This window comes from Labrus mixtus, chromosome 9, assembly GCF_963584025.1.
Source record: "Labrus mixtus chromosome 9, fLabMix1.1, whole genome shotgun sequence".
NCBI lineage: Eukaryota > Metazoa > Chordata > Actinopteri > Labriformes > Labridae > Labrus > Labrus mixtus.
Genome location: NC_083620.1, coordinates 11,388,395 through 11,411,933, shown reverse-complemented (window position 1 = coordinate 11,411,933; position 23,539 = coordinate 11,388,395). Strand labels below are relative to the sequence as shown.

The following is a 23,539-nucleotide window of genomic DNA, read 5'->3' as shown; positions in this document are numbered from 1 at the left end:
ATCCCACAATCACCATCAGACCCACAGTACTAGGAACGTACTGATCCATTGCACTGGATCGATACATTGACTGGTTAAACAAGGATCCAATCAAATCAATGGAAAGTCACGTTGTCATCTTTAAAATACGACCTTTATTTTGAAATCCCTATTGACACCTGTTTGACAGTTTCAGCCCAGTTGCGTGTCATGTGAGTATTGTCTGATTCAGGCAATGCAGGTGAACAGAGAAAGAGAGATGTCTCATGTTTATTATAAACGGTCTAACGCAGCTGGTTGCATTGTCTTATTTTTGCTATGTTGTTCATTAAACCTCTTCACATGAGGCTCACCTGCTGTGATAACGTAATCGACAGTGAAACTTGGGAGGTGATGATGTCAGCAAGGTTGATACCTTGGTTACTCTTAACCACTTTAATTGTAATCAGGATGATGTCAAATGAAATCACAATGACAGAAGGATCATTGAGTTTGCCACAATAAAACAACAGCAGGTAACAGCTGTAAGTTAGCTGGGTATACAAAATACAAATTGGATATGTAGTGTAAAAAAACCAAAGTATTGACATATCTTTTCCTACGGCAAAAACCAAGGGTAATTCACATTTCTTACGCATCAACTTTTCTATTTTTTTTACCCTCTGTGCACTTAATTATTTAAGTCCAATCATGTGACTAACCCAAACCTTTTGTGGTTTGAAGACTGCAAAGCCCCCCTGAAAAGTGCATATTCTCATAACTGAACCAAAGATACCACAGAGCACAGAGCAGAGGGACTAGAAGCCTAATGGGACCAGAACAAGAGATGCCTAACGAGGAGCTCAAACAGGTGTTTCTCATTAGAGCCGAATCTAGTGCAGAGAGTGAGAGAGAGAGAGAGAGAGAGAGAGAGAGGGAAGGAGGGAGAGCAGAAAGTGAAGAGTGAAGGGGAGAGGAAAGATGCAAACGATGAGCTGATATATTCCCGTGTTATTCATTAGTGTCTTACAGGCTGCTGATATTAATGATTCACTGTCCATAAGACTCCCCATTCCCGTTACACATACACATGTGCAAAAAAAAAAAACAAGCTCATGCTAGCTGAAACACTATATCATCCTTTATATCTCCCTCCCCTCTTTTCCACTCGCTGGCCTTCTGTGCTCTTTCAGCTGAAAAACAGATTTGTCTCTTGATCTTGACTGCCTTTGCTTTATGGTGGTGTTTTTTTGTGTGTAATTTTCCTCCTTTATTTTTTTTTATTTCTTTCACGGTTCACTATTAATGTTTTTTTCTTGCCATCTGGTTATCCACTGCAGGTGTGGGTTAAAAATAGCACAGACTGGAATTGATTTAACTGCAAACAAAGGGTTAACGTTTAAATGTCTTGAAAGCTGTGAGCAACTGAAAGCACATCTATGCACATTTTCTTAAATCCTTCTTGGTACATAGTTCTTTTCTCCCAAGACATTTTCCATCGAGCCATTGCTTGTCTCGATTAACCAGCTAGGCTGGTCCATCACCTCGGGAACTGCTCTGATTAACCCTCAACATTACAATCTTGGCTTCGTTTCCTCTACCCCTTTCACCTGCTTCACCTGTATCACCTGCTTCATCCCAACCAGCCCATTCCCCTCACCCCTCATCGGCAGCCCTTCAGTGCACATGGATGCCTCCGCTCCATTAACCGTTAACTTGCCTGCGCCAAAGCCCACGTGCAAAGAGGAGGAGGAGGAGGAGGAGGAGGAGGAGGAGGCGGGGGGCTCTCATTAAACACTTTGAGACCCGACAGAATCAATTACAGTGATGTATCGATTTGTCAGCAGGTCCCAGTGGCTTCACCAGAGTACCGGGACCTGCCGCTGAACAGGAGGGAGTAGGGGACAAATGAAAGGATTAAAGGAGAAAGGGAACGAAAGGGGAGGGAAGATGAAAGTGCAGCGATGTCGGGAGAAGAGAAGGCGAAGAAGGGCGTGAAGGAGAAAGCAGGGAGGACTTAAAGGGTGGAGTGAGGAAGAGAAATGGCTGAGGGAGGAATGATGGAGTAAGTGTTGGAGGGAAAAGCGCAAGATTGTGAAAAGAAACTGACAGCAGGAAGGAGGACAGAAATGTAGACGCACAAAGGGAGGAAGGGGGGAAAAAAGGGGGAAAAACATTTCCTTATCAACCTCGATGGCATTTTCCCTCCAAGTGCCGCCCCATTTCTTTCATGTCCTCCGCTCCCCTTTCTTTAATTCCCATCCTCCACCTCCTCAAACTCTCTGTTCTTTGTACTTTCTCACTTCATCTCCCTCTCTCCTCCTCTCCATTACAACTTTCTCTGTCCAGGGCTTACTGTACTTCCATCTCCAGCGTTTGAGGGTTATTTTAGTTGAGGCGGGGCTATAACCTTGAAAGTTACACTCAACCACAAGTAAGTTAAAGCTTGGTGGGCTACAAGAAGCGAGGCCGACTAACAGACATAATACTGTGTGCCCGCGAAAGAAGGATTTGTGCTTAATAAAGCTAAAGAAATATGAAATCCTTTGGGTTCTAGTATAATACAGAGGTGTAGCTGGCTTGAGATGATTCTATCCATGCATCTGTCTATCTAAACTTTGAGATAACTGAGCTGATTGTTTATACAGACCAGAAGAAAATCTGCCATTATTTTCTTTGGCTATTTACCAAACTCCTCCCTCAGCTGTTTTACCCCGTGCGTCTTTGTCTATTCAGAGCTTGGGTACAAAAGAGTGTATGCAAACAGCAGCAGGCTTTCAAAGATGTTCAAAGATGATGGACAACACTTATTCTCCTGCTCCTGTCATGAGGCAGCAGGTCTCCAATAGAAAACATACGAGGTGATTAAATATGCGTCAAACATGGCAATCACAGAATAAAGGAATGCTGTTGATAGTGTACTTAAGGGATCATTTTATGGGCAAAATCCACAGGTAATTGTAACACATGTAGGATAATAGATTATATATGGAGAAAAACAGACTATTACATTTTGAATTATTATACCCTAATGATTCTGCTTAAGAAATGGTGTGGAGTATTTCTATTGTCTATTTTATACTTGTTTTAATCAGATGTTAGTTCTCGTGTTTTCACCCAATGGGGATGTTTGAAAACAGGGTGACTGTCGTTTCGGCCAATCAGAGGCCACCAACGGCGGTTGGTCCTGCCCACCTGTTCAGGTTTGTGCGTAGCAGGGTGCTGTGTCCGTTATGTGTGTAGAGAGGGCATAACGTCGGAGCTGAACTGATTGAAGTCTGAATTAAACGAGGGAACTAGGAGATACATTTGGGGTGCATTCTGCTGAGGATAACAGGGAGGAAGAGACCCCGTGGCATTACTGGGCGTTGCCGTATTTTGTGTCTGCTCAGTTCACTCACAGAGATCGGTCAGGTTTTTTTGTTTGTTGGATTGTTCTGGTAACCCGTCCAGTGAAATAGATGGCGAGCCTTCCCACCTGGATCTGAAGAGAGAGACACCTTGTGGTCACTGGACAGGTTCTGCCTCACTTTTTGGTGTGGTAGGCCCAGTTTTCGCTGACACCTTCACACACACAGCCCCACATACAATTCCCGTTTTTCCCAACCACTTATACACACACTCTGAATACCCCAGACTTACTCTTTTTTCCTTTAACATCCCGGGAACTTTTGGACTGACACTTTTTGACTTTTCTTACATCTAAGACTATTCAAGGACGATTCAAAATACCAGCACCTCATTCTGGGAACTGTAAAAGAGTGGCTGATGTGTAGGATACCCTCCTAATGAATGGTGTTTTTGATTTGAGAAGAGAAGAGATTTAATTTGTTATTGTGAACTGAACTTGATTTCAATAACTTGAAAGTTAGATACAGGATGCAGGTTACAAGGGTGCACCCAAGATAGAAAAGCCATCTTGTTGAAAATTGTCTTGTTATTTGTGTATGGTACCAACTGATGTTTGTCAAAACTACTTTTTCTACTAAAGCTGGTAAATGTTTTACATTTATTACCTGTCTCTGAGCCTCATTTGAACACTCCACTTTGCTCCAGTAGCCGAACCTATTGTTCCTTTAAAATCTTATATTGCAAGCATTAATTACCCCTTTTGGATGTTACATAATGGTGTATAGATTCACTCAGGGTGTTCTTGTCAGGTTCAAAGGTAATCATGTTACGGTGGAGCAGCGTAGACAAACATGCCAAGTACGTCCCAGGACATAGACCGGAACACTGAACATAATACAGCTAGGAGATGAAGATACTTTAATACAGTGGCACTGATGTGAGAAATGATATTGTCTCTTCCTTTATCTGCCAACTGTTACTTATCGTAAATGCTGTACCGATCAGGATGTTTCTTAGTCGTTTAAATATGTGATTTGCTCTTGTGTAGTCTAGCTGAATTAACGATCCTTTTTCTGCAAAACAATAGCTCTGTTAGTTAGCTGCATTTTCATTTGAGAAAACTTTGAGGAGGAGAAACTTTCATTTTATGAATTTGTTTTGCCTGACAGCCCCCTCCCCCCTGCTTATTTAGGAATTAGAAATCATTAGTTCTCTATCTACAAAGATGGAGATTTGTTTCAATACAGCCAATCAAATCTCATACAGCTGCAACAGTTATCATAGGCAGAAGAGACTATAACATATATTAGCTATCAGGCTAGTGTCCCTCCTATCTAATTTAATTATGTTACTTAAAAAACATGAAACAGGCGTTTAACCCTGCAATTTAGTTCTGAGAAGTAATTGTGAAAAGGTTCACAGCTAACATCAGTTTACAAGCTACATAAATTAGCTAATAAGCTGCTCGACTTTAACACATGTAAACATACCCGCAATTGTCACTTTGGTCTGGTTGAATCTTGCAGGTGTCCATACTACTCTATAGCACTGGAAATGCTGTTTGGAAATATTTCTACCACAGAGCAAGTCTTCTCAGGTTCCCCTGATGGAGCTCAGCCCTCCAGAAGCTGTCAATCAAAAACAGACACCAACAAACAATCAGCTGGCTGATCAGACAAGCAGCAATGAATTCAACATTTCAATGTTCAAAGAACTTTTAACATTTTAATAACGAACAAAAAGTGTCCATAAAAAAAACATGATGAAAGTAGTTGACAATGCATGGGTATCATTTTTGATAATGATATACTGTATAAACATTTATAAAGCGAGTTGCCATTATTTTTGAATGTAATAATATTATTCCGTTAAACGACACTATCTGACCTTAATAATTTGTATTTCTTTATTTATGGTGTAATAATAATTACATAATAATAATTTATGGTTGTGCTTTACTCTGGGGAGATTTTTACTGAAGGAGACCAGGCGTTAAAAAATGAGGGGAAAATGCCTTAGACCTCAGAGGGTTCATATGTTTCTCCTTGCCACTGTTGCAAAGTGATTTACTCATGAAGGATTGTTGGGACTTTGTGAGTGATAGAACAGAGCATGTTTAGACATGCTCTTTGAGTGTTAAGTGTTTAGATAACATTTGTTATGAAATGGTTCAGTACAAATAAAGATTGATTGGTTGAATTTAAGTACACATCGTTATGTATTAATACATTTAGTGTTTGGTTGAAAATAAATCACTAAAAGTTATTTTTCTAAAGAAACTAAAAATAAATCAGAACTTAAAACTTCCTTGATATAAAACATGTAATTAATGAGCACAATCCAGGCAGCAATAAAGCCTGCTCCAAAGTAAACTTTGATATACCATTCAGAAAGAGGTATACATTTTTTATAGAAGGGGTTACAAGCGGCATAATATGCTAGCTGAGAAAACACAGAAGAGAACAGTAAGATAACTGAGGATTCCCTTAAAATTTCATAAAAGGCAAAAAGAAATAAACAAAGAAGAAACGCATAAAAACTTTCTACAGTGAAAAGGCTATGTCTTTATTTTCATTTTATAAATGCCATTGGTTTTTTTATGGACTGAAGCTGTCTCAGACGGAAGTTTGCGGCTCACTGTAAGTGACCTGCGAGACACTGTGAACATGGAGCCCTTTCAAGGCTTTCTGTGGGAGGAAAAGTGAATGAGTTTTCCTCAGTGAACAATGCGACATGCAGCCGGAGGCAGGGCACAATGTCTTCTCCTGTAACTTGTTTTGAAGAAAATGCCAAAAACTCACAAAACCCCAACTAAGTAATAAAGCAAAAATCAAAGCAATGCTCGGGCAGAAAACAAAAAAAAAAACAATATTCTATAAAAATTCACTGTAAGAAAATCTGATCAAAACACAGCATATTTGTTTGTCTGCTTTTTTTTTTTTACACACCCAGTGTGAACTCCAGTTCCTTAGAAGGGTCAGTTAATATAGTGGAGTTAAATGTCAGCTCCTCCAGTTTCACTGTCTTTCTGACAGCATCAACATCACAGACGACTCGAAATCCAACAAAGGTCAGCTTTCTTTTTCCGTTCTCCTTCCCTTTGTGTATGCATGTGTGTGCAACAGAGTGATAGAATGAATGAGAGCTGGAGAGAGAGAGAGAGAGATAGTGCAGATCTCAGAGTTGTTTAAGTCCAGCCTAGCGGCTCAATATCTATCCGATTTATGTCCTGGTTATTTTCCTCTCCTTAAACAGTAAGTGATAAACTCAGTGAAGGACACAATAACAAAGATCTACCTCCCCCCACCCCCCCTCTCTATCTTTCTCTCCCTGTGCCTGTGCTATCAATCAGTCTTGTGGTGATTGCGGCTGGATTACGGGGCTTTTGCTGTCCGCTTCTAGCGATTAACGTCAGACCAAATAAAAAAGCCGTATATCCCTCCGCAGTGGCTGGAGTAAAGTGCATGGCCACGTGCACCTACACTTATATTCACACACAATCACATGCAGAGCGCAAATAAACCTTAATGTTAAATTCAATCACAAAGTTGGCGTCTTTCACATCCATTCCATCCCTGACTTTCTGTGTGTGTGTGTGTGTTTGCTTGTGTAATTGAGGTGTGATTTTCTCTTGTGTGTCCTTGTTGGGTGCTCACATGCACGTCATCTTAAGTAATGGATGCTGCTGTGAACTTAGCTGAAAAGAGTAGTGGCCATGATGGATTTGGACTACCTGCAGTGAGTAATGCAAAACAGCAGGACAGAGAGAAAAAAAACAAAAAACAGTCACACACCAACACGTACACATTCACCACAGAGACGACAAACCAGTTCCAGTGCTTGGTGTTTATCTTCCTTCACTCCTGCACACACACAGACAGATGGCAGCAGCGACCATTGGCACAGTTGCGTATTCCCTCCCTTACTAACATAATTTATCACCTGCAGCAGACTCCTCTGTGCGTCTCTGCGTGTGGGTGTGTTTGTGCGTGTGTTTTAATCCCAATCTGATCCAGTGCCACCCTATCCTCATTAAGAAACGAAGGGATCACAACATAAAGAAAATGTTGTGCGTTCAACTCCTGTAGAGGTAAAATCTGGAATGCAGCCAACTGTCCCCTCACCTGTCAGGAAACACACATACACACACTGACAAACAAATGGTATTCAAATAGACCTCTGGTGAGTTTTTGAGCTAAATCAAACCGTCTCATCCATTTATCAACTAGCATGTTTCTTAAAAACCTACAGAAACACAGAGCACAGAAGCGTAGACACACAAAAATACACCAATCATTACTCAAAACAAAACAACCTTGGATCAATATTTAGCCCCGCTTTCAAAAGCACTTTTATTTCGATCAAATTCAATTATTCACATTTTGTTTTGATGCTGTGTTTGTACAATCAAGTGTGTTTATGTGCATGTTTGTGTGAATATCTCAGGGTAGTGAGAGGACACTCTGTCGGTCTCTCTGTGCTGCCGCCTCCTCATCCTTTTGTTCCTCTCTGACTCTGCCCCTGCAAGACAAAATCCATCAATCAAAAGCAGAACTTAATACAAGCGCAGCACTCAAACAGCAGCCTGTAAATACAGCACAGGTGTACAACATAGCTAAAAACACTACTCTCAGATGCAGACATTGTGCATTTTAGCTAGAGAAACATTTGTTTTATGACCATAACGGACAGGTGATTTGAAATTTGGATTCAGGGAAACAGGAAGTTGACGTGTCCAATACAAGTTACAGTGCGAGTGTGAGAGGTCCAAACAGGTTCTGTCAGTTAGATCTGAAATGATGCTGAGTTATAAGTTACTGTATATCAGTCAGTCAATAATCATTAAGTTTGTCTCTTTTCTTTTCTGAGCTTAGAGGGGCTGAATCTTAGTCAACAGCTGATCAGACATTTGAGGTCTACTTTGCATGCAGTTGTTGTTTGTATTATAGCCTTCAGCTATTGTAAATAATCCAATTACTGCCAACCCAGGATTTTACAAAGTTTAAGAAATTGTGTAGCAATTTTCATGGATTAATGTTTAGCCCTGAGTATAACCGCTAACAAGACAGCAGAGGCTGATATTCAGCAATTACAAAGAATGTTTATGATATTTATCATGGCCAGGCCTACGTCTGGGAGGGGTGGAGTTTTTTCTGGTCCTGGTAAGTGAATCTGAATGCATGCTCTTAAAGGGACCAATGAGCTGAACCTTTCTTGGTTGCGGGAATTTTGAATTACTAAATATTATCGACTTTTTAAAAATGCCTGTCAACTTTTGATTCATTGACCGAACTGTATCTCTTACAACAAACAAGAAGAAAGCTAGTTAATTCCATCTTTATAACTAATTGTAAGCTTTTTTCCTGTATATTCTGTACTGTATAAGCTTTAACCAAAAATAATGAAAAATTACAGTCATTTTTCCAAATATTCATTTAGTCCTGCCATACACCATACACTCAATGTAGGTTAGACTGCAGATGGAGCCAACACTAAAGCAAAGACTAGCAGCAGGAAGCAGTTACACACACACTAAGTTAGAGTAGACTTCAAGGCAATAATCCTGCAATAAATCAGTTAACAAAAAATGATACCTGTACATCTATGTCAAACCAGTGAGACTGGATCGATGCAAACGTGTGTGTGTGTGTGTGTGTGTGTGTGTGTGTGTGTGTGTGTGTGTGTTTGTGTGTGTGTGTGTGTGTGTGTGTGTGTGTGTGTGTGTGTGTGTGTGTGTGTGTGTGTGTGTGTGTGTGTGTGTGTGTGTCTCTTTGCATGTTCAGGGATGTAAGGAGCTGTTTTGGGAGCCCTCTGTGTAGTATCTGTTAATCCAGTTATTACACATTTTAGTGTGCTCAGCTCAGCACAAGGCCTCTAGCGCAGATTATGCCCAGTACAAACACACACACACACACACACACACACACACACACACACACACACACACACACACACACACACACACACACATACACACATACAATACATCAACAGCTCAAAAAAACACACCCATACACTCAAATTAGGTAAAAACAAGAAATACATTGTCACACTTGCTCTTTGTCTCTAACCATGGCCCATTAAGGCATGTTATGTAACATGCTGTCAGAGCTAAAGTCGTTCTGCTGGCTAACGATCCATTACACACTCCATGTTTGCAACAGAGCACAAAAAAAAGAGGGATTACCCCCCATCGTGACCACTGGAATGGTGGAAGCGAAGGGGATGAGAAAGCAATGGATTACATACAGATAATGATGAAAGGACACTGATAAGAGTAGAAAAACAAGAAGTTACAAGGCTACACAGGGGAAACATACAATTGTGTTTCATATTATTATATAGTATCGGAAATATTAACAGTTCCCGTTATACGCCTTTTGGGTTCTTGAGGGTATCCAATTGTTCTAAATGGGCAGACAAAGATACATTACCATGGACATAAACATGAACAAATGGGGTTGTAGGATTGTAAATCCAGTGAGAGGCTTGTTTAGGAGAACACCGCCATTGGATATGCGGTAGGATCAGAAAGAAAACCTTGTGCTGTAATAGACAAGTGTTATAGAGGTTGAAACAATCATGGCCAATCTCCTTTTGAAGAAGCATTGATCATGATTATTCTGTTTACATGTGTACTTAGTTTTCCCATTATAACCTCCCACACAATCACCTTTAACCAGTTAAAACCACATGAACAGAAAAACAAAGGCCTTCTTTGTTTTATGTGCAAAATGAACTTCTGATTATTGAAGAACAAAATACTCTCATTATCTTCATATGATTATGACATAAATGTTATCATGGCAATGATCCTTAAAAAAAATGATTTAAGAAATATAACTCTTATGTTGTAGCCCCTTTATAAAATTGTTAAGAGACATAAATAATCTGTTTCTTAACATGTTTGTCATCACCACCACACATCTACCTGTGGAATTCAACTAGCACTTGGGCAACATTTGTTTATACAGTGATGCAGGCAGCATCCCATCTCTGGATGAGCTCACTGGGGGAGTCCTGACAATAACTTTTGACTATCGGCAGAGTTTCAGTTTATCTGTAATTTTTCATGGAACTGATTTAAAGGTCACATGTTGTACTCCTTATCTACAAGGTTAAATAATTCTCAGAGCTCTCCAAACATGTCTGGGAAGCTTATTGCTCAAAATGCACTCTTATCCTGTATTTGATCATGCCTATAAACCCCTCTACACCAGCCCTGCTCAGAACAGCTGTTTCTGCATCTATAGCTTTAAATGTGAGTTAGCTGTGTATGTCCATGCCCCCCTGAAAGGGCTTGGGTGGCTTTGGCTTTCTTGCCCCATGGCCTGTTGTTTACGGTGGAAAGGCAGACTCAGGGGGCAGAACAAAAACCTAGCTGTGGGAGTGTCATCCACCTGGGGGAGGGAATACTGTCCTTTCCACAGAGGGAACATTTCCAAACTGCCAGTTTGAGCACACATTTTTCTATAAAGTGGAGCAGGCAAAAAGAGAGAGAGAATGGACGTTTTCTAATAATTTGGGGGTTTGTAGACAGACTAGGGTCACATATTAGTGTTTAAAAACCGTGGTAAAGTGTATTTTTGCAAAATATGTGACCTTTAAATGTATTTCTTCTACACACTTGTTGATTCACTCTGCAGTAAAAACTGTAATTAAATCATGTAAAACAAGTTTGAGGTCTTAGTTTGAGTAATTTGCAATAAACAGACTGCATTTTATTCCAAGAAATTTAACAAGGAGATATGCCAAGCATCATCGTGGCTTGACAGTGTGCTGCATGTCTCCGATTGGAACAGATGGAACTGATACCTGCTGCTTTCAGATGACTATAAAGAGCCACCTGAGTAAAGAAAGGTCGTCACTACAGGCTACTAACTGTCATTGATTCCTGAGCTGGAGGGAAGCACTCATTAATCTTTATTTGGCCTCATCGGAATTAATGCTGCAGCAGAACATTTTCATTGTTTGGTTTTTGTAATTACATGTCAACTGCTAAAAAAAATATATAGAACAAAATAAAAACAACTAACTCTGATGCAGGTTGTTCTAGGCACCAAGGTTGCTGTTGCCTCTGGATTGGCACTTACACAATGTGCCTGATGAAAATACCAATTAAACAGTGTGATATTGGGTTTTGAACCCTGCATGGAATTCAGTCTACCCTTGAGGATGAGGTTATGTACACTGTGGCCCTCACTTATCAATCTGGTGTAGAAACCAGCGCAGATTTGCGTGTAGAAATCATCGTACGACAGGGTCCACGTGGGACCTATGAAACGTGCGTATCTGGCTGATCACAGCGTATGCATGACCGGGTGTTGATGTAGTGTGGCGGCTGGAAACGACCGTCATTTAAATACCACGCCCCTATATATTCACAGTTCAGCTGTCCTCGCCCCCAGAGTTTACAGCATGGAGATACGTAAATAGGGCAAAGAAGAGAAACGAGATATGACATGAGTGACACCATAACAGAGAGAAGTAAAGAGGAATAACATTGTGTTGTCTGGCAGCCTGAAATGTAGGATTAAAGGGCGTCAGAAGAAGTACGTCTGCAAAAAAAATGTCAACAGCGTCGGTGTGGATAAACGAACTCCAGCAGAGTTTTTAATATTTAATTTAACATCCGTGATATGTAACGTACATAACATAGGCAATAATATAAAATTGTTTTTATACTTTTAGTTTAAAAAACCTGGTCAGACCATAGAATTGCTACAATGTAGGCTAGTGTTGCGGGTCTTTAAAGACGCAGCACCTGGACCGGAGGACGCCAGCTGGACCCCACCTGAAATAATCCCAGATCGAGGAGCGAGTGGCTTCCTTCATCGGTTCAGCCTCAATATCAGGCCCAAGTGGTGCAGGCGAACCTGCATCTGTGTCGGATAACGTCAGCTGCACAAATCAGGCTTCGTGCTCGCCATTAATGAGACTTTAAAAGAGAAGAGAAACCTGAAACGTCCTGCATCACATGAATAAAGTGTTTGATCAAACGCTGTCTAATGTGCACTTCTCATCCGATTAGCCTACTTTCCAAACATAAGAATTTAACGCTTACATAAAAGAAGGTCCTAACTCCGTCTGAAAGCCCCCGGATTTCGTTATTATGTCACATGTAGTCTGGCCTAAGTGCGTCTGCTGTGCGCAATTACACATGTGGCACATCAGCGTATTTATTATTAAATCTCCGGACATACCGATTAGTTATGATCTAATGTTCATGTTCTGTATTCTTAAAGGCTTTATATGCAATTGTTTGATCCAGCAGATGTCGCCCTTGAGCACTAGCATGAAACCAAAACAACTTGCGGTGCATTGTTGTGTTAGCATGCTAATGCTAGCGATCTTTATTATGCTCGTATCTTCACACTGCATGTAAATTTACCCGAAATGAACGTGATCTATAAACACAGTTAAGCAGTGAGTACAGTATGTTATTCTTCTTTTCTCTAGTCCCTCAATTAAACAACTTTTATTCGCGAGGGCAGGAGTCAGCCGCTGTCCGGCGATGTAAACAAACTGAAAATATGACTCGGAAAACTCGGAAAACATCACAGACAGTGGGACTCGGGTGTTACACCCATTGTAGACAGTCATTACTCACAGAGTTATTTTCAGAGGATATACTTGATTTCTATTATATTTAAGTGTGAAAAATTGCATATGAAGCCTTTAAATATTTCATATTTCAGAGGCTAAAAGTTGTATTTAGTATCCTCTGCAAGTTTTTCTGTAATTTGTTTCTGTTTAATTGGTCTTTGCAGCGATCTGTGCGCATGAACGTTTTGTGAAAGCAGCCTCTCTAATCTTTAATCTTTAAAGTAAATCGATTAAACAAACATAAATTCATCAAATATAACACTTGAGATATCTTATCTAACAGCACATCTGGGAACCTCTATCTATCCGTCTTAACAAGCACTGTTATAGTAGATATAATTATTCTCAGACACAGACAGATTCGCTGCACTGTAAGTCCACACTGAGTTGAAAACGGGCGTACACGAGCTGAGACCTGGCGTGGGATTTGAGCGTACCCTTCGCTCACGTCCAAATTGATAAGTGCCGAACTTTACGTGGAAATGACCGTACACACATTTTTCTGCCGTACGTACGTTTGATAAGTGAGGGCCTGTGTGTGCCTTGAGCGACTACAGTTATCATGCAGGAGTGTGTTTAAACTGTTGTGTTCATGTTACCCACGGTGTGAGACGATGTTCTCCATGCTGTCCTTGACTTCCATGTTTTTCTGAACCCAATATGGAGTTCTGCTTCCCTGTTTTAAAGGTAGATATACAGAGCATGTTTAATGCTTATCACTAGTAATGTCATGATAAAAATCAACTTAAATGTAATTTATGTGTGTGTTCATACCTTTGGTCATGAGTCTAAGTTCCTGCTCTAGATCATGTAGAGTATTCTCAGTTGTGTCATTATCCAGGTCAGGGTCCTCACAGCCAGCCTTGTCCACGCAACAGATCTCCAGGATCTCCTTTGCTGCCTGGGACAACACTGAACCTAAAACTGAGGGATCAGAGAGGAACGAAAAGATGGGTGAGGAGAAAGGCACTGGGTCGCTTGGTGTGGAGTTGTTTGAAAAAGTTAGACCTTGACCCTGAATGTGAAAGAAAGAGGAACAGAAAGTGTGAGTGCAAGACAGAGATAAGAGGAGATGTGTAGGAAGGCAGGGAAAGTAAAAGTAGGAAGGGGAGGGGTATGTAGCACAGGACTCAGGGAAAGAGGGTGAGAGACAGGAGTGAAGCGAGCACAACAGTCAGTGGAATGAGTGGTGTCTCATCCCACTTCACTGCGAGCCACATCAAATTGAATCAGATTGAACATCCATCCCCACCTGCTCACTGTAAATTACACTGAGGCCCCCATTGAGAAGCTATGATGGTGTGTGTGTGTATGTGTGTGTGTGTGTGTGTGTGTGTGTGTGTGTGTGTGTGTAGGACACTGATTCCTCATGCTGGTTGCTGTCTAACCAGCTCAAGTGTTAAGTCTCTCATTCTTTCAAACTGCCATTGTCTCCCTACCCCTCCGTCCCTCCTTCTGCTTTCAACACCCGGGCTCTGTCTTTCAACCTGCATAAAACCTCCACTTAGTGCTTCACAAACACCTGCACTGTCAAACTAAACAGCATTTGAGAAATGATGCCAGCAATACAGTGCTGCTAACAGGTGTGATTCGGCGTGATTCTACCTCAATTTCAGAGGCGTATGACATGTATTTAGATTTAAGTTGCTGATAAAAGCTGATATCTTGCACCGTGCACTTGTGCATTTAAAATGCATTTAGTATAAAATGTAAGTGAGATTGAAATCTTATCTTCCTGACCTCCTTGAAGAGTTTCCTGCCATGTTTTTCATGAAATATGTACAGTATGTATAAAATATAAATTTATAAACATACTGTATCTTTCTCGACCACATGGCATATTGAAATGTATAAAACAACATTCATATAGCTTTAAATAAAACAGTAAACCAAATAAACAAGAAAGGAGCGTCCCTACTCAGAAAGATATACAGGCGCACGGAGCTGTTTCGAGACATTCATACTTTTCACGAGGGAGCCAAAACACAGATGTTTCGATGGGAGTCCTCCTCAGAGTGTTGTCAGACAGCACACTGGAGCGACACACTGACAAGCCACCACGAAGAGGCACACTGAGTGAGCCAACTTGCCGAAACGTCTGTGCTTAGGTCCCCTTGTGAAACAGTGAAAAAAAAAAAAAAAGTAGAGCACTCAAGAGTCCTTATGATTCTATAATTAAATATGTGGAGAAGGTTTGAGCTCGAGAGTCATGTTCCAAGTGTGCACCTCTTTTCAAAGTGTTCATCTTAAGTCGGAGTATTCAACTTAATTGCACCTTGAAGCATCAGACAAGCATCAAACTTTAGCTTCAGAGGCTAAATTATGCATAAAGACTAAAACTCATCTTGAAAAAAAAACAGATAAAGGCAATCAAATTTGATGACTGAATGATTTGAGAGAGAAAAAAGAGTGGAAGGATGGATGCATTTAAAGTTATACAAAGGTATTTACAGCACAAGGAAAAATGATTGATAAGTAGAGAGGGTATAGGATACATATGAAACGGATTACCTTCCCGTCCTTTAGGTGTCTGTGTGTGTGTGTGTGTGTGTGCGTGCGTGTGTGTGTGTGTGTGTGTGCGTGTGTGCGTGTGTGCATATGTGAATGCAAGCATGTGCACGTGTGTATCAGCATAAACAGATTACTGCAGTGTTTTCGGGGATCTAAGCGAGGGATGTGATGACAGGACATATTCCTGGAACAATTCCAAACCCTTCATGCGTATGTGTGTTTATGTCTGTGTGCTTGTTTTATGTACGAGTGTGATACAGTATAATCTCTTTAAGAAACCTGCAAACTCAGTGCCAAAGCAGAGGGCCAAGTGCAGAAATGAGGTGTATTAATTGTGTAAGAAATGGGGTTCTGCGTGTATGAGAGTAAATCAGTGACAAGTAGAGCTTAGAGAGCCTGATAGGATTCACACAGACAAAATACACAAGGGTGCATCCATGCAGCACACACACACACACACACACACACACACACACACACACACACACACACATACAGTTACCAGATGTTCCTAGTTCAGTTGCTGATATTTCTCCTCTCCTGGTGGGTGTGGTAGAGCGAATTTTAATTTCAGTTGGCTGCGTGTGGTTGCCCTTCATCAACCTGATAGCCAGGTGTTCCTCAGTGCGGGAAGTGAGGCTGCTGCTTGGCCCAAAATCTTCTGACTCTAAAAGAGCAAAGACAAAAAGTAAGAATGGAGGATCAACCAAAAAAAAAAGACTATAGGAAAAACATTTGTACAATGATTGATAGGTTCTACAGACTGTTAAAGGCATCCTTTAGCTCCACTTCAATGTCCCTTTATTTCCCTTTACATGCCTAAAGATATTCTGAATATCTGGATACAAGAGAAATGAAATCTGAAGACACAGATAATGCAATGTCATGCAACTATCAGTTGGATGTATAGCTACAGGATGGCAATGGCAATGCATTTGCTTTGCTATCTTACTATATCAGTGTTTCCTTTTGTATGGAATAAATGCATGAAATAACTTTGGAGTTGTGTCAGTCTATCAACACCACAGAGAATACAAAGTTGCGGTTCCAAATGAAAATGTTTAATTTCATGGCTGTTTATCAATTCACAAAGTTAAACTAGTTCGTGTTTACAGGTGAGTGACCTTATTTAGTTTTAAAGTATGAAGTGTCAGTCTGTCTTTCACCTGGCATAGTTAACTTCACAGACATTTTGGAAAATTGACAACAAACCTTTAGATGTAAAAGCAATATAAAGAAACCATTACTACCTCTCTGTACTAAATAAAATAATGTAGTAAATTAGATTTGATACAGTAATCCATTTTTCTATTCAGCCGTAGCATCTGCACCAAACCAATATTGCTTACAAGCCTGTTCAGCCAATCCTGACAGCTGCAATGCAATTACTGCTGTTTTCTTCATTCTCTCCAGTGGTTAGCCAATCAATTAATACTATTGACTGGATGGAAAATCTACTAACTAGTCTAAATCAGCTGCAAATGAAAAGAGGAAAAGGGGAGAGGGATCAGACAACAAGCCTCTAAATGCACAAACGGAAAATGGAGATCTGTATTTTATTTGAGTAAAAAAAAAAATTGCACACAAAGATACCCCAGATATTCTTTCAGTCTTTCTTTCTGTTTCTTCATCCTAAGCTGCTGGTCTTTGATTTCTTGCTGCATGTCTATCTTATCAGTTTTGATTCTTTTCAGCCCATCTTACTGCCTAGCTGTACTGTTCTCTTTCTCTGTCTATGGAGATTTTGTGATTGTGCTGCCTGCCTGTCAATCCATCTGTCTCTCTCTCTCTGTCTCTCACTCTCTCTCTGTTCAAATGGATGCACACGAGACAGAATCTGCACACTAACAACCTCATTTTCAGAATGACCAGGTGACGGGGAGTAAGAGCAGAAGGGAAAGAGAGGTGCAAAGGTGGAGCAGGAGACATATAAAACCTGTTGGATCTCAGCCCTGCTGCGAAAAAAGAGAGAGAAAAAAAGGAGGAGACAGATGGAGGGATGGAGGGACATAAATGAGTGCGGAGTGTTGTCAAGGTGATTTTCCTCCTCTCTAACCTTTCCCTCTCATTAACTTTGGAGCTTTAACGACAGCGGCGGAGACGGAGCCGGGCGGCTGGCTTCATAGTGTGAGGAGGGTGGTGGCGACCTCTTTCACTTGATGCAGGTTTGAGAATAAAGCAAAGAAACGCTGGGCTTTGTGACTTGATAAAGAATGGTGGGATTAATGTGAGACACGGTTAATTTAAGCAACAAGTTATTGATAATGAAACTGTTTTAGAATTAAACTTAATTCAACTGCCTTGAACAAGGCTGCAAGGTGTAATGAGCACACAATAAATGTTTGCTTCAGACTTGACCTCATATCATACTGTGACTAAACTTCAGTCTCTGAAGGACGAAGCAGGACTTCTAGCAGTCTTGTGGAACATTCTGAGCACCTCGCACAGACATAGCCTGTTTACAAATCATTAGCCTTAAAACACCCAGACACAGTTAATGTCAAAACTTTTGAAAAATATCTTGTTACAGCACTATTTGTCTGGTGTAGTTCAAAGAGAAATAAGTGATGAAAGAAATAAAGAAAGACGGGGGGAAAAAAATCAAACCATGCCTCTGATTTCTCTTGTGGGCATGTGGTCGTGATCAGTAATAATGAAAGTAGAAAGTAAAAATAAAACAAACGCAACAGAAAAAGAAGTACAATACAAAATTTCCAACTAAGTTTTACTGCACTGGCTTTGTGATTTTTTTCCCCCTACTTTTTCTGGGCAGTAATGAAGGCACATTTTCAGGGGTATTGTATAAGAGAGACAGTATTGTACTGACAACACATGCCTTTCAACATTCTTCTGAAAGGACTCAAGTAAACTTTGTGTTATTATCTACACTTTTTAATCTGAAAAAAGATTTTTTTTAAAAGAAAATGTTCTGTCGTCTGAGACTGTGCCTTTGTGATGAAATACGTGTGTTTACCTACAGATTAAAGAAATGAAGGGACTAAATATAAATTTAAGAAGCACACAAAACTTAGACATACGTGCACCCATAGACAGACGCACAAACGCAGGCAAAATAAAAAAGGCAGCTCAGGAAAGCTCCCCCTGGACCCACGAGTAGTAAACTATCGGTGTTGTCCCCCATCACTCCTTTTTCTACCAAGCAGCCAGGGCTCCTCTGGGTTTAAAACTCATTTTCATCTCTCTTGTAAGCTCTACGTTTTTACATATTTGTTCTAAATCCTATTATGAAGCCTTTGTGATATGAATAACGCTTGCAAATTGGAAAGTATCTCCAGGCAAAAGTTGGACACAGAGGTAATCTTCACAATCTAATCTCTTGAAGCACCGAAACAGCAACAGCATTTTTTCTGATGTAGTTTATGGAAATACATGATGCCAGTTAAAAAAAGAAAAAAAAGAAAATCTCAATAAAACAGGAGCAAAATATTTGGGAACACACACATGGAACGCTCAAGAGACCTTCCTAACCCACCTGCAAGCTCTGACTCATTTAGGGAAGTTCGGCTTGTGTGCAGTGAGTCACGGTGTGTGTGATCTGCTGTGTCGGAGTGACCAGAATTTATGTCCAAACCCAGAGGCAGAAAGCCATCCAGATCACAGAACTGCTCTGATCCAGACCCAACACTCCGCCTTTGCATCACCTGAGGGGATAAGGAAACAGACGGAGGGATGCAGGAGACAGAGGGAGGGAAGGGAGAAGGGGGTCGGTGACATTAAAAACAAAGGAGTGGATGCAAAAAGACAGATCATTTCAGGAGGAGATGGAGAGAAGATACACAATGGGAGATCAGTGGGGAGAAATGCACAGAAGAAATAGATTATGGAGGGAGTTGAGGAGGAGATAACAAGGAAGGGTGGATTAAGGTCATAGAGAGGGAAATGGAAACAGTGAGGAGGAGTAAGAAAGTACAGAGAAATAAGAAATTAATAGTTTTGTCTCATTGCTTGAGTTTCATTTCTGTTCTAACAGAATCAGTTCAAAGGACAATCTGAAATTCAATATCAATTGAGCTTCAGTGACAGGTAAGTGTGTTAAATTTGTAGCTTTCCATTTTCTGCTGTGCAAATGCATATTAATATGCTGGTGTCTTTCACTGGAGATTATTCCACTCCCCCCCCCCTTGTTTCCTTTGTTTCCACTTGATGAATTGATTTTTAATTAACCCCTGGAGCTGCTCAGAACTACAGCGTGGTCAGTTAGCTGTTCTCCCCGCACGAGTGTCCTCCTGTGAGACGGGGGTAAAATGAGGAAGCTCTGTTTGGTTAAGATTAGATCTGACACATTAGCATGCTAGCCAGAGTGGTTAAAAAAATGGATTTAAGAAAATAGGAATGAAGGCAACTGGGAATAGTTCTGCTAAGAGAGAAGAAGAAGAAGCAGGGATGGAGAATGACAAGACACAAGGCAGGCATGAGAATGAAATGGCAAGAGACCAAACTCAGAGATTCTATTTGGCGGGAAATATTGGATCTGACTTTGTGCAGACAAATGTCTCCTCATATAAAAAAATCAAAGATTCCACAGTTGACCAGATACCTGAACTACAGGATTATGGTAAACTTAAAGGAACAAAGTGGTTAAAAGTGAGAACAGGCAGAGGCAAAAAGATGAACAGTAAGTAGAAGAAATAAATGGTGGACAAGAGACGGAAAGAGATTGGGTCTAAAGAGAAAGAAATTACTATCTAATCATTTAAGGAGCAGTTTGATTCAGGACCAAAGTCCACAGATAACCACCATCCGCACAATCATGAACCTCATTTTGCTCCAGCTTTTTAATAAAGCACCCCCCCCCCCCCCCCCCCCCCCTTTTTTTTTTTTCTTTTTTCATTACTCTGCACTAGTAAAAAGGATTCATACCATTAAATGGCTGATAGGTCGTTTAGGACCATTCAAGCTGCGTCTTTTTAATCCACTCTGTTACTCTTTTCTTCCCTCAATGGTGAACACCTTTAACACTGCTGCCCTAGGTGTCTCTGAGCTGTAGATGAATAATGTAGAGTAATTAGTGTGGTACAAATGTTATCTAATGGATCAGGGCAGCTACAATGAGAAACTCTTAAGTATACGTTTCCAAAGTATTCAAATTCTATGCAGTGAATGTGTTCAGCGTCTTTCTTTCTGTACAACTTTTAAAATTGCCCAATTAGTTGTTTCATCCCCTGGCTGAAGATACATCAAAGAGAAGGGTTAGCGTACTGCCATGTAACTATATCTGCCTATTTTTTGCAACTATTTTAATTAATTATTAATGAATGATATAAACTGATGCAGTAAATTCATTGTGACTTTTATCGAGTGAATCCCTTTGCTCCAGTACTCGTGTTTTATACAGGTTGTTCAATTCTTAATGTGAACAATGGGATTCTGTGTTTTTCTGTTAGATGAGAGAACCTTTGCATCGAACAACAAGAGGCATGCAAGCTTCAAAGGAATAACTGTGAGTGATGAATGGTGAAATCTTGTTCTGTTTCTGAAAGTTACTCAAGGAAATTGATATAAAGCTCTCAAACACTTCACTTGAGAGCTTTTTTGATTTCATGGTAAGTACCGATGGTTCCTAATGAAAAATGATGGCTTAAATTTAAGTAGATTCATGATAGTAACATTGATTTAATTTGAAATCTCCTCTGTGTTAGTCCCTAGTTGCTAGCTTGGCAACTACTCATTAACCATACTAAAGAGTTTGGCCCTGCGGATGTATAATATTAATTTACAGACAAGAGCCCCCGACAAGAAAGTGCTATTACAGCTCTCTAAGCCCAAGGTTCTTCCTCCAAGAAGCAGTAAAAAAGAATTGGGAATAATGAAACATGTTACCATGGCTGGTTCTGACAGCTGTTCTTGCTCATCGGTCTGCAATTCTTTTTCTCTTTCTGCAGCAACAAGGGAATCATCTGGATAAGATATGGCAAGATATCCTCGCTCTTCTTCTCTGGTTTCCTCTCTCATTAAACGTCCATGCATTTGTGTGTCTTCGTCTGAAGAGTCGTCCTCATGTGGAGCCAGACCAAGGCTATCACTGGACATGTCATCTCCACTATCTTCATGAAAAAAAGAGAGATTCAAGTTTTACTTTGATGATTGAGGTGTACAAAGATTTTTGATTGATTTACAAAGATTTAGCTAAATCCAAAATGTGAACACATAGTCATCCCTTTATTTATCATCTTTAATTACTGAAGCTACCTTTTAAACACTAACATGCAATGATTTTTTTTTCTGATAGGATTGTCCTTGGCATTTCCAAAGAGCTGAAAGGAATAAATGGAATAAGGTGAGGTTAAATTCTTGAAGTCTGATACCAGGAACTGGGACTGAGTGAATACACAAGGACATATGAGTTTGGAGGATGCTATTTTTATCCGTGATCACAGTTCACAGCTCTCTGGTCTATATTTTAATCCCAGATTTTACTCTGTTTTTAATTCAAAATGTGTTCCTGGCTGTAATTGCATCAGAAAACAATATCCTGTACACACAGAAAAGGTGTGTGCAAGTGTGTATTTGTGTGAGTGTAGTTGTGTGTGTGTACACCTGCATGCATGAGAGGGATATGCATCAGTTAAACCTAATGTGTTGGTGTGTTTCATACTGAGGGAGTGCAGGGCAATATTCACGGTATAATTGCCTCCCTGTTTGTTGTAACATGTCAAGTATTTATTACAACTCAAATCAATATTTTGAAAAATAAATAACAATTTTTTGTAGTTGGGTCTAAATTGGCTTTGTCTCCACAGATAAATAAAAGTAAGCCATTCCTGTGGGGATCCCCAAACATTGTATTCATATGAACTGCCTGCCCACTGAGAGTTGTGTTTAGATGTAGCCTGGAGAAATGTTCCATCAAGAAAGATTCAACTGCAAAGACCCCTGTGGTTCCCTAACCATAAATATGAATTCTTCTTTATTCTTTGAAACCCAAATCATGGTTTCCAGAAAGATTGCTTGGCCTCAAGGAGACAGTATGAAGGAGGCTGACTGGTGGTACAAATACAGGTGGACACTTTATATACATACAGCCCAAGATACAGCCCCAAGATTCCTGCGACAACAATAACCATAACCATTACATATATGAGTGACAATTCATATCATTACTGGCTTGAAGCTGCTTTAGACCCCTATTTACTGTCTAGATACCTTCCTTATGTATACTTTGATATTCACCATTAAGACCCTGGTGCCCTCCTTTAATGTAGCTCTATTGTGTTGTTTTATTATTTATACGTTGTGTACAATGCATCAAGTGTTTTTTTATATTTGCAAAATTAAACCTTGTGTAATAGATCGATATCATTTTTACACCTAATTCAAAGACACATCTTTGGGTTTGCCTTTGTATGCAAAATATAGACAAAGTCTTTTCTATTGAATTCTATTATATTCTTTATTATTCTATTTAATTTTGCAGTTTATGAATCAATACACATCTCTTTATGGATTACCCTGGAGAGAGAGTAACTGATAATAAAGAAATATATTTGAAAAAAGATAAATAAAAAGTTCTTATTGGATTTAGATTAAGGGCAGGTTGTATATCATGACACAGTGGTCTTTATCTGGAAAAAAATGAATTTTAGTACTAAAAAGCAAAATCATTAATTTGTCTCTAAACACATTATGTTAGGTTAAAGAAGTAAATGTAAAAGACTGTAAAAGACTGAGGCTGACTGAATTATGGATAAGACTGTTTGTTTCAGGGGAAAGCCAAAGGTGGGGCTCATTGACCCAGGTGTTCCTTCAAGCAGTCTTTCACTCAATAATCAATCCGTTACTCAAATCAGTGATGATTCAGGAATCTAATTCAATACCTGCACTTTCATACAATTAGCCCATTTTCAGCAACAGACAGCAACCATCTTTATGTTTTATTCTGGTACAGCAACAATTATTTTACCGTCATATGTTGCAAAAACTAAACCACACACTTCAGCCTTAACATTTAGAAAATGTTAACTGTTCACCAGTCTGTAGACTGAGTCTACTAGTAAATAAAAATCAATCCATCGGTATCCCCTTGTAAACACCATTTACAGCGCAAAGCTTGTGCTTACAGACCTTCAGTTTCCAGTGTTTTCTGACTTTGCCT

General features: G+C 40.0%; 1 protein-coding gene across 3 annotated transcripts in view; it reads right to left on the bottom strand.

Moving 5' to 3' along the window:
• Window positions 1-7,630: 7,630 nt before the first annotated feature.
• LOC132980246 (uncharacterized) overlaps window positions 7,631-23,539 on the bottom strand; it is a 29,450-nt gene continuing 13,541 nt past the window's right edge. For 2 of the 3 annotated variants that reach the window (XM_061046257.1, XM_061046259.1), the window contains exons 8-13: window positions 21,268-21,491; window positions 18,920-19,088; window positions 15,929-16,093; window positions 13,690-13,839; window positions 13,519-13,591; window positions 7,631-7,830 (exon numbers count right to left, since the gene is read on the bottom strand). In XM_061046257.1, the coding sequence (XP_060902240.1) occupies window positions 7,752-7,830; window positions 13,519-13,591; window positions 13,690-13,839; window positions 15,929-16,093; window positions 18,920-19,088; window positions 21,268-21,491 (860 nt within the window). In that variant the 3' untranslated portion in view covers window positions 7,631-7,751. Of the gene's footprint in view, window positions 7,831-13,514; window positions 13,592-13,689; window positions 13,840-15,928; window positions 16,094-18,919; window positions 19,089-21,267; window positions 21,492-23,539 lie in introns of all 3 variants that reach the window. The other variant, XM_061046258.1, reaches the window with a different exon arrangement.